This window comes from Cucumis melo, chromosome 8, assembly GCF_025177605.1.
Source record: "Cucumis melo cultivar AY chromosome 8, USDA_Cmelo_AY_1.0, whole genome shotgun sequence".
NCBI lineage: Eukaryota > Viridiplantae > Streptophyta > Magnoliopsida > Cucurbitales > Cucurbitaceae > Cucumis > Cucumis melo.
The window spans coordinates 15465715-15476301 of NC_066864.1; the positions used below are offsets into that span (position 1 = coordinate 15465715).

General features: G+C 32.2%; 1 protein-coding gene across 1 annotated transcript; it reads left to right on the forward strand.

The window, feature by feature from the left end:
• Nucleotides 1-311: 311 nt before the first annotated feature.
• Nucleotides 312-4026, forward strand: LOC103499542 (guanylate kinase 2-like). The gene is made up of 11 exons (XM_008462557.3): nt 312-591; nt 1148-1183; nt 1337-1444; nt 1566-1642; nt 1714-1843; nt 2090-2452; nt 2807-2928; nt 3022-3157; nt 3251-3296; nt 3383-3491; nt 3585-4026. The coding sequence occupies exons 2-11, from the start codon at nt 1181-1183 to the stop codon at nt 3700-3702; spliced, it is 1212 nt and encodes a 403-aa protein (XP_008460779.1). The 5' UTR covers nt 312-591; nt 1148-1180; the 3' UTR covers nt 3703-4026.
• Nucleotides 4027-10587: the final 6561 nt, after the last annotated feature.

Here is a 10587-nt window from a genome sequence, read left to right on the forward strand (position 1 = left end):
CTTTATCGCATCGTTGGACTTAAATGCATAACTAACCCTTCCCCGCGTCGTTGGGCTACACCTAAGCTTTATACTTGGTATTTAGAGTATCTTTCCTTGCAATCAATTTGTTCCAAAAGGTGGGTTTCACACTACAAATATTTATTAACATCAAACTGATATATCGACATTTTAGAAAAAAAAAATAAAGATCCACATAGAATATTTAAACTTTGGCATTGCTTTAATTTGACCTAAAGAAAATGGTTAGCTAAAAGAGAAGGAATTGCGATTAACATCAGCTTAAGCATCCCGCAAGAAAACGAAAGCCGGTCTTGCAGCGCTGTTCCGTGAATTGAATGCGACCAAAACCCCACACCCCTTTTTCTCTCTATTTCTCTCTATTTTTCTCAATCTCTCTCTTTCCCTACAAATACCAGAATGATCTTCAATCTTTCCTTGCGCCTCTCTTCTCTCCCATTTTTTCGATTCTCCGTTTCTTCCCATTCCATAGATTCCACCTACAATTTTCTTTAACCCTTTCAACAATCCGCCAACTGGGTTGTGCTTCTTTCGACCTTACAACACCCTTTTTCTCAGAATTCTCTCCAGGTAATACACTTCAATGCTCTCCAATTTTGTTCATGCTTACTGGGTCTTTCTTAATTTCATCTGTCTTTTGATCCCCACTTTTTTTTTTTTTTTTTTGGGATTTGATTTTGCTTATTCTGGCTTTAGTTTTGCCTCTTTGTCGCATTTGTTTTTGTGTTTCTGAATGTGGGGTGTGGATTTTGGGAGATCTTAAACTATGGATTTGTGTTTCTTGTCTGTATTTTCCTTTTTTTTTTTTTTTTGTTGTTCCCCTTTGCTTTTCTTTATGGTTTTTGTTTTTCACTTTCCCATTGACAGCATTGATAGTGCTTCTTCTGGGAATTTCATTTTTGGAGTTTATTCTGGTTTTGGAGGGTTCAAGTTGTGAACCCCTGTTCTTTCTTGTCGGTTTTATGTCTAGTAATTTCATTATTATGTGCAATTTCTTGTTTCTCTCTCCTTCTCCTTCTCTCTTTCTCTCTTTTTGTTGTTGTCTATGATTGAATGTTTCAGCTTCTTCTTGAATCCTGAAATTTATGGTTTGAATCTCATCTCTCATTCCATCTGTCTTGATCAGGGTAATCTAGAACTTGGAGGATTAAATTTCTCCATGGTGAGCTTTTAATGTTTTTCAACTTTTCCTGATGTTCTATAATGTGGAATTATCATTTCTTAGAGGAAAATAGGCTTTTAAGCTTTGATTATAAAAAAGGATTGTATAGCTTCTGTATTGTGTTACGATTGCGTTTGTCTTTGTGGTCGTTAGGGAGAAGCCCCAGCTTTCTTCGCTCATGATTTGAAGGAGGGATTTCTGAATGGATTCGGTTTAAAATCCAAAGGTTGCGAAACAGCCACTGTCATCGGCAATAAAACAGTATGCCTTTTCAGTTTTATTGTTTTCTATTTATCACAATATGAACTAATTTGTTCTATATGATTTTGATGCATGAATAAATTAACTCTACAAATCTTAATTTTCTGGTATGCTTTGACAGTATCTGGTTGATGGAGGTTGTGACGAATTGCTGTTGTCCTTTAAAGTTCAAATATTTGATCATTCCCAAGGAACGCCGTAAGTTTCTCCCCCTGGCTTGCAATTAAGTCTTTCAGTTCTAGTTTTCTAAGCTCCGGCGGAATTTGCAGGATCAATCCAGTTGTTTTGGGAACAATACCGAACTCATGTAAAGGCCATTCGGCAATAGCTTTAAATGAAGATCGCATATTATTTATTAAGGGTGGATCCCCCTTAGATGACGCTTTTTGGTTTCTTGAGGTTAGTCATCTTAGCTCTTGAGACTTTATATGGATGGAAGCATATTGGTTAATAAAAGGAAAAATTTGATTTGATCTACACGATCACCCTTTGGATAAAACAGATAAGTGTGCGGATGTTGAAATCAAGTGGAATTGTGTTTGTTTCATCTGAATAGCTGAAATTACTATAGTTTTTTTTTTTTTTTTTTTTTTTTTAATGTTTATTCTTATTCTTATGATATTGCATGCACTTGAATGGATGTAGGTGGATACCCCATATGTTCAAGAACAAAGAAAATCTTTGGGTTGTGAAGTTGTCGCTTGGAGTAAAGGTGTGAGAGGAACTGTTGAGAAGCCGGTCGTTGTTAGTGGTCCTTCTGGAGTGGGCAAGGGTACTCTTATATCAATGCTCATGAAAGAATTTCCAACCTTATTTGGATTCTCTGTTAGTCACACAACCCGTGCTCCGAGGAACATGGAGAAAGATGGCCTCCATTACCATTTTACAGAACGAAGTGTTATGGAAAAGGACATAAAAGAGGGGAAATTTCTTGAGTTTGCTTCAGTTCATGGAAACCTCTATGGAACTAGTGTTGAGGCAGTTGAAGTGGTAGCAGATGCAGGAAAAGTATGTACTCAACCAGCCTTTTGAAAATTTGAGAAGGAATAGTGATTTATAATGATCAATATCAATTCATTCTCTTCTTCTTCCGGCTTTTTTAAGATTGACTTTCCTATTTAATTTTATTTAACACAACACCCCCTGCAGAAGTTGAAACTGATAGTTTAATATAATATAGTAGCAAGCATGGGAAGTCAATGGGTTCTCTCTAAATTGATTTTTAAAGGACAAGACCTCCTTCAATTTGAGGTTTTTTTTTTAGTTTTATCTAATTCCTTTAATAGTTATCATACATCTGGCTCTTCCTAGTTGAAATGAGATTTGTGTGTGCAAATCTGAAATATTTGTTCCTCCCTGTAGAGATGCATTCTTGACATTGACGTTCAAGGCGCAAGGTCTGTTAGGGCTAGTTCCCTGGATGCAATATTCATCTTCATCTGTCCACCTTCAATGGCAGAACTCGAGAAGCGCCTTCGTGCTAGGTAAATTAGAGATTCCATTAGGTTCCCTCACTTAAAAGCTTTTCCATTCATGTAACCAGTCTGATTACGTTACATTTACACCACCACCCTCAGAGGAACTGAAACTGAAGAACAAATCCTCAAACGACTGCGAAATGCTGAGGCAGAGATCAAGGAAGGAGAATCCTCTGGTATATTTGATCATTTCTTGTTCAATGATAACCTTGAAGAGTGCTATTTGAGTCTCAAGGTAGTTTTCTTTGTTATGTAATGGAAATTTGTCTTTCATTTATCTTTTACCAAGCACCAAACAAGTCTTTTCTGATAAGTTGAACTATTGCAGAAACTCTTGGGGATTGATGCGAGCGTCAATACTTGCACTGAATCAAGTAAGAAATTCTTTCCTCAATCGAAGTTCATATGGTGGATACTTCATAAGGTGATATACTTGAAATATTTATATAAGTTTCTTCAGTTTCAGAAGATTTGGACCTTCCTCCAATTGTCCATTCAGTATCAAGGATTGATAACAAAATTATAATAAGCTACCGAACTTCAGACCTTGATAATGAATCTCAGAAGATGTAAGTACTCGGAATCACGATTTATATCAATAATATTTGAACGTTCTGGTGTTCAATGTGTTTACATCTGTGATGTGATCTTTTTGGTAGCAGGATTGTATTGGATCTATCCTCAATCAAAGGTGGAGCACCTGGCCGGACAAGAGGGCTGGAGGCTTATGCAATTGACTCGGTTACAAATGGCTCAACTATGATCAATCAGACTAGCTAACGAACCCTCCACCTATGATGATTTACACTGCTAACTTTGTTACCCTTCTACAGATGACAGCGAAGAGATGATGGTGCATTCCCTATTGAACACATTAATTTGAGACGACATAACTAGTTTGATTTTTCCCAGTCTCACCTTTTGTTTCGATTTTTTTAAGTTTAGGAAGAGAAATGACTTGAAGCAGTGTCTGAAAGATCGACATCATTATTATTATTTCTCTTACATTTCATTACATGGGTGTGAGAATGTGATCTATGATTTTTCTGCGGCGAATTGACTCATTATTTATACAACACTAACACTTTTCTTGCTTGTTAGAAATTGGAAGCCCCATTTTTCCATATTTGTTTGATGGTTTAGATTGATTGAAAGATTGGTATTGTGGAAGTGTAATGGCCTATTACAATGAAGAATTTTTCTAAAGGCAAATTTATGGGCATTGGTCCCATCTTATAATGATTTATCAGATAAAGTGGAATGTACAAAAGGAAACACTTTGACATAACAATCTGTAAATTGCTCTATGATGATTTGAAAGATAGATCTGATAGGAAGATTCCTACTTAAAACAAATAAACAGTGTTGTACATCAAGTGAACATAACTCAGCATTAGTTGGCATTTATTTCTTCATTCTATCTTGAAAATTTGAATTTTTATTCTTTTTTTGGTTTGTGCTTGGTTCTGAAATATTTAAATCTTCAAACTTCTTGAATTATTCATTTGAGGTTGAATATCGTTTGAGGTTGAATATTTGAATCTTCAAACTTCTTGAGTTAATATTATTTTTTCCTTTGATGTCGAATATTTGAATCTTCATTTTTGAATTATTAGTTGACATGTGTATATTCGTTTGAGGTTAAATATTTGAAACTTCAAACTTTTGAAATTATTAGTTGACATGTGTTTTGTCATTAATGGTTGAATATTTGAATGATCAAACAACTTGAATTATTACTTGACATGTATTTCTTTCTCTTGTTGTGGAACTCCTCTTGTATTCAAAATATGCAGTATTACTATTTACATTTCTCCTTTAGTCAACCTCTTATATTCAAAATATGTAGTATTCCTATTTACATTTCTCCTTTAGTTTAATTGTTCAAGAAAATATCATTAATGTACACATTGATGCATATACTTTTAACAATTTATAAGTGAGAAAATTGAACCACTTAACTTTGAAGTTGTTATCACACACTATCAATTGAGTTATGTATGCATTTTTGCTTGTTATTGATATGAGTCTGCTAGGCTTTCACAACTTTTTATATCTCTTCTAAACATTTTATTTTCTAAAATTATGCTATTCTCTTAATTTTCTTTTTTAACTTTGTGTTTGCAAATTTTTTAGTTTCCGAAAGAAAAGAAATAAATATGCTCAATTTATTCTAGAAAAAGCAAAAAAAAAAAAAAAAAAAAAAAAGTGCTTGAGTAAAAAAAATTGAAAAATGAAAAGAAGAATAAAACTAAAAGAAAAGGACACAATTAGGCCAAAAACCAAAAACCAAACAATGAAAGAACCAAAGGGTTGATCTTATCATTTATTAGACATTGATTTGGTTTCTTATTTTATAAAACAACGCCTTCCATTTGTTTTCTAGTTTGCCCTAATTTTCTTTTGTGTTAAAACAGATTATTAAAAATTTAAGTGGTGTTAGATAAAACTTTGACCTCCAATTTTGTGTCGTTTCATTCAAAATAAGTTCTAAAATTCACAACTTGTTAGAAAACAAAATTGAGAGAACCCTAATCTTAATAAATTTCCCACAACCATCTTATATTTGCTAAGTAAACATACTATTCAAAATTCAAAAACTCTAATAAATTATAATACTCTAAGGTTCATGATTCAAAATTTGGATCTTCGACATTCTTCATGCTTTCACATTAGTTCTTTCAACATGCTAAGTACGTTCCTATAGTTAAGTCACCGAAAAAAAATGTGCACTTTGTCGGTGTAGGTAGTATCTTTTATTTCTTTTACGTTTTTCTAAAACTTACTTTCACGTCTTTAGGATCCCACTAAATAATATAACTTAAAAAAAAGAAATTAATGTACCAAACCGACAACCCAACTTTAATTTTAGGAGAAGAATCTATTGAACCATATAAATGAAAGTGTAAGTAGATGTAAACTTTTCGCATAAAATTTGCGAAAATTGTTACTCATGGTATTTATGATAAAATGAGTTTCATGTATGTAGATAATTAGAAGAGATATATTTTTCGTTTGTCAGGTTAGGAAAAATGTTGAAGAATAAAATAGTATTATTATATTCATGAGTTGAAGAAATGAAATGAAATGAAAATAGGTATAAATGTTTAACAAAAAAAAAGTGGGTAGATTTCATGGACAAAAGTGACAAATTAGCTATTAATTAGTTTTGAGATAGATAGTTAATTGAAAATGAAAATAAAAAATTTAAGAAAGAAAGAAAGAAAGAAAAAGAAAAAGGAGTGGGCCCCAGCTCCATGTTGTCATAATGGAAGGCTGCAGTTTTCCAGCAAAGAAATTGTAGCGTTTGCAAGTGGGTGTGCTTTGAAGTTTGTGGGGTTCACAACCGAAAACTGCTTTAACGGCCACACACACACACACACACACAGATATATCTCAACTCTATGCCCTCAACTGTCACCCAAACTACTTTCTTTTTCTCCATTCATTTCTAACGTTTCATTCATCTTAATCATTTGTGTACATTATATGATACTGCCACATTCAAAATTCTTTGTTTCTTACTAATCTCATAAACTACTTCTCCTTTTTCAAATCTACTTTTTATTTTGTTATCAATTAAGTCAATTTCATAAAAATAAATATTCAAAACGGAGAATCTTATCAATGGAATAATTTAAACCTTATGTTTAAAAACGAAAAAGAAAAGATTCTAAATTGGCATTGTGGTACAAAAAGAGTTTATGATGGGAAAGGGTGGCCCACAAAATGGGGTTGTAGTTGCAACATACAAGTGGGAAAGAAGCAACACATTTAAATTCATAAATAGGCTTCAACTCTCTCACATCACTTCATATTTGGGAAACACACACACACACACACACATATATATATATCTAACATGCCACTCAAAATAAATTATGCTAAATTATATAAAAAAAAAAAATGCCACTCAAAATGTAAAAAAGATGCTCCTCAACTTTGCTTCTTAGGGCAAAAACAACCTCAAACTTTAAAAAAAAAAAACTTCAAAAAAAAAATACCCTTTTTTGTTACTTTTGGATGAAAACCATTAAAATTTTATTTAAAATGTACCCATGAACTATTGAAATTTTTCAAAAATATCCTTAAACTTAAAAAAAAATGTCAATTAGTATATGTACTAAAATGGTTAATATCTCGTTGCAAAAATAACACTAAATTAAAATGTTTCCATTGTTATTTTGAAATTGTTGGGTCTTACGAGATTGACAATATTTGTTTTATGACTTCAGATATTGAAAATGCATTGCATTGCTATTTTTTATTATTTATTATTATTATTATTATTATTATTATTATTTTTGAAGGGGATGGTCTACATAATATTGATTTTGCAAGATACTTTCCTTATCAATGGTGCTACCTTTTTTGTTTCTCCTACCAACATCTTTCTTTATTCAGCTCATGATTGCTAAGGAAGTTAGGGTTTCTCATTGTGATTATGTTTAAGGAAAAAATATAAAACTATGAGATGGAGTCTAGCAAACTTAAAGGGATTCCCCAAAAAATTGTGGTAGTGAGAGCTCAAGTACTTCAAAGAGGGAATCTCTGTCTTATAGAAAGTCAAAAGTAATGTCGCCACATGTCTGAGAGGACGTGGACCAGTCGTCACTCTTAAAATGGGTTAATTTGAAAATAAAACAAAAAAAAAGAAGTCACCACTATTTTTTTACCATATGATCGGACACTTAAATAAAGTACATAATTTTTAAATAAAATCATAAAAAAATTGTTTGCGAAAACTAGATCAATTTTCAAGAGTCATTTGTGTATGGGGAAAGTGTTAGCACCCCGCAACACTCGCTCAAAAAATGGTGGCCAAATTTCAAGTCTTGAATTGAAAAAATCTTTAATTTCTTTTCAAAGTAATGCGTTATTTTAGTTCTTATTACTGCAATATTTGAAGCAGTGATCTCATAAAATAAGTAGAGAACATTCCATCTATTAGACTATATTGAAGAAAATTTTCTCACCTTAATAATGTGAAAAATTAGTACAATTTCTCAAAATCCATCACATGAGTAGCATTCTACTAAAGAGATTTAAAATTTTTTAATTAAAATCATTTTTTCTTGTGATCAAATCTTGAACTCTCAAAGATATGATCTCTCACCTCAAGAACTCTAGAAAATTGAACTCCCAAATTTCTTACATTCCATCATACGATTTTGTTTAAGGATCAAAATAGTATAAGTTACTAGAAAAGATTGATTAGAAAATCCTATGAAATCATAGATTAAATTTTGAATGTTTGAACAAACATAAAATATATATATATATATATATATATATATATATATATATATATATATATATATATAACTTTAAAAAAAAATTCTAAATGATTTTTAAAGAAAGAGTTTTGCGAAATATTTTAAAACACATAAAAATTTAAATTAGAAGGATTTTAAAACATTAAAAATTTTAAATAAAAAATGTGACTTAATATGAACAATTAGATAAGTAGAACCAAGAGTAAAGAAGCAGCATATCAAATTAAGCAAATGTAAAATAGCTTATTATGACTTTAATAGAAACATACTGAGTATTGATCTTTGACTCCCAAAAAATCAATTTTACCACCTAAAAAATTCTAGAAAATCGGACTCGCAAATTTTCTAGCTTTCATCATCAGAAATTTTATAAAAAGAATATGCTTATTAGGAAGATAAAAAGAAGAGAAATTTTCATAGACATAACAAACTGCTAAAATATTTACAGCCCGTGTAACAAAGCCCATGAAGCCCATGAAGTTATCCATTTTTTAAATACTTCAGGTTTGCCCTTCTGTCTTTCTTCTCCTATTCGTTTTGTTGCGATTTCTTTCTATCATCTTTCTTCTTTTCCTCTTCGTTTTTTTCCACTGCAATTTATTTCCATCGTCTTTCTTCTTTTTCTCCTCTTTTCTTACATCATTTAGATTTGTGTTTAGGTAACCAAAACTAAACGAACTTTTCCTTTTTTTTACGTCGTTTAGATTTAGGTAACCAAATCTAACGGCCATGTACCAAAAGAATTTAAAAACATCGTTTGGTCAAATGTAAACGATTGTGTACTAAAGAATCTTGAAAAAATAAGCGATCGTGTACCAAAAGAATCTTGAAAAAATTCGTTTAGCCAAATGTAAACGATTGTGTACCAAATTTTTTTAAAATAATCAAAATCGTTTAGATTTGGCTACCCAAATCTAAACGATCAAATCTAAACGATCGTGTAACAAAATCTAAACGATCGTGTACTAAATTAAACGATAAAATTAAAAAAAAATTGTTTAGATTTGGTAGCCTAATCTAAACGATCGTGTACCAAATATATTACCTGCATTGTTGACGGCGTAGTTGATGGGACATTTTTGGTATTTTTCCATTGTGGGTCTGTAGCATTTTTTCGTTTTGAAATTGTTCTATACAATGTAAATATTATGCAGGTACATGAATCATCTTATTTCCCCAATAGTAAATTCACACATTCTTCAAGAATCGTTATCTTTTTACAATAAGCCTTGTAGTGACATTCTAAGAGTTGGAAGTCTTAAGAAAAACATGTATTTTGATGACTCAAAGAATATGCATGTATAAAAGTTTTTAAATGCATTTTTGCAACCTTCTCAACATTCTAGAAGACATTTGGATAAGAGGAACCACTCACTATCACGATTGACTAGCTCCTTTGCTTAGTTCTTTAACCTAGGAGGTTCTCTGTATTTTCTTGAAATCCAAATGTTCGAACTTTTTCTTAAGGGAACACCTTGGAAATCTTCAAACTTTTTTCTTAAGGGAGCTTAGAGTGAAAAACAACTCCAAAATGACTAGATTTTCTCTATTTATAAGCCGTTCAAGTGGGGGGGTTTCCCCATGTTGGAAATGATAACTTATGTTAGTAGTGAGAAGTGGTCCAATATTAAAACACCAGTATCTGTGCCATATCTTTATCTCGAATTTGGATTAGGGGTGGCAGGGTAAAATCAATCGTCAACCTTCTCATGCAGGCAATGATGTCATTTCCTTATAAGTGAAGTAGGTTATCTTGGCAACAAAGGGCCTTCATGCAGCCCCTCCCCCTTTTTCCTCATCATATCACCGAATAGGTCTTCACCGCATAGAGTCTCATCGCGGGAAAGCAGTTTGCGATCAAGGTCTCACATAACTGATGATTATATCACATATATTTGTCGACTTCTCTCTCTTTACCTAATTCGAACAATTCAAATTATTCTAACATATTGTTCTAAGTTAAATTCATATGAGCTAGTAGGGGAACCTAATGGATCTATAGATCATAAGCTCCAACGATTAGAGATTAACGGCTAAACCCATTTAGATCGAGCTAGTCAACATTCGTTAACTTACGAGTCATTCTACTAAAGTTCAATAGGTGCACTCCCCTCACTACAGATATATTTTTATCTATCTGATATAACAATGATCAGTTAGTTAATCCATCACACAGGTTTTTCATAACCTCGATTGAGTCAAATATGGTTTTCCCATTGAGACTAGAGCTTGCTCCTTAAGTTCAACTGATCCACTATTGAACAATTGGTTTAAGGTCCAACCGATAAATTGAATCCTTCTCTAGCCAATGAAAGGGTGGGGCCCCTTCTTCAAGACTTTGATTTAGTCCTTAAGGGAACAACCTATCTACTAACCCTAAAGCGTGTAG

Bases quoted from the DNA above. Each gene is read 5' to 3' on its own strand.
- LOC103499542 (XM_008462557.3), top strand. The intron at 1,643-1,713 runs GTAAGTTTCTCC...CGGAATTTGCAG, and splicing joins GATCATTCCCAAGGAACGCC to GATCAATCCAGTTGTTTTGG. The intron at 2,929-3,021 runs GTAAATTAGAGA...CACCACCCTCAG, and splicing joins GAGAAGCGCCTTCGTGCTAG to AGGAACTGAAACTGAAGAAC.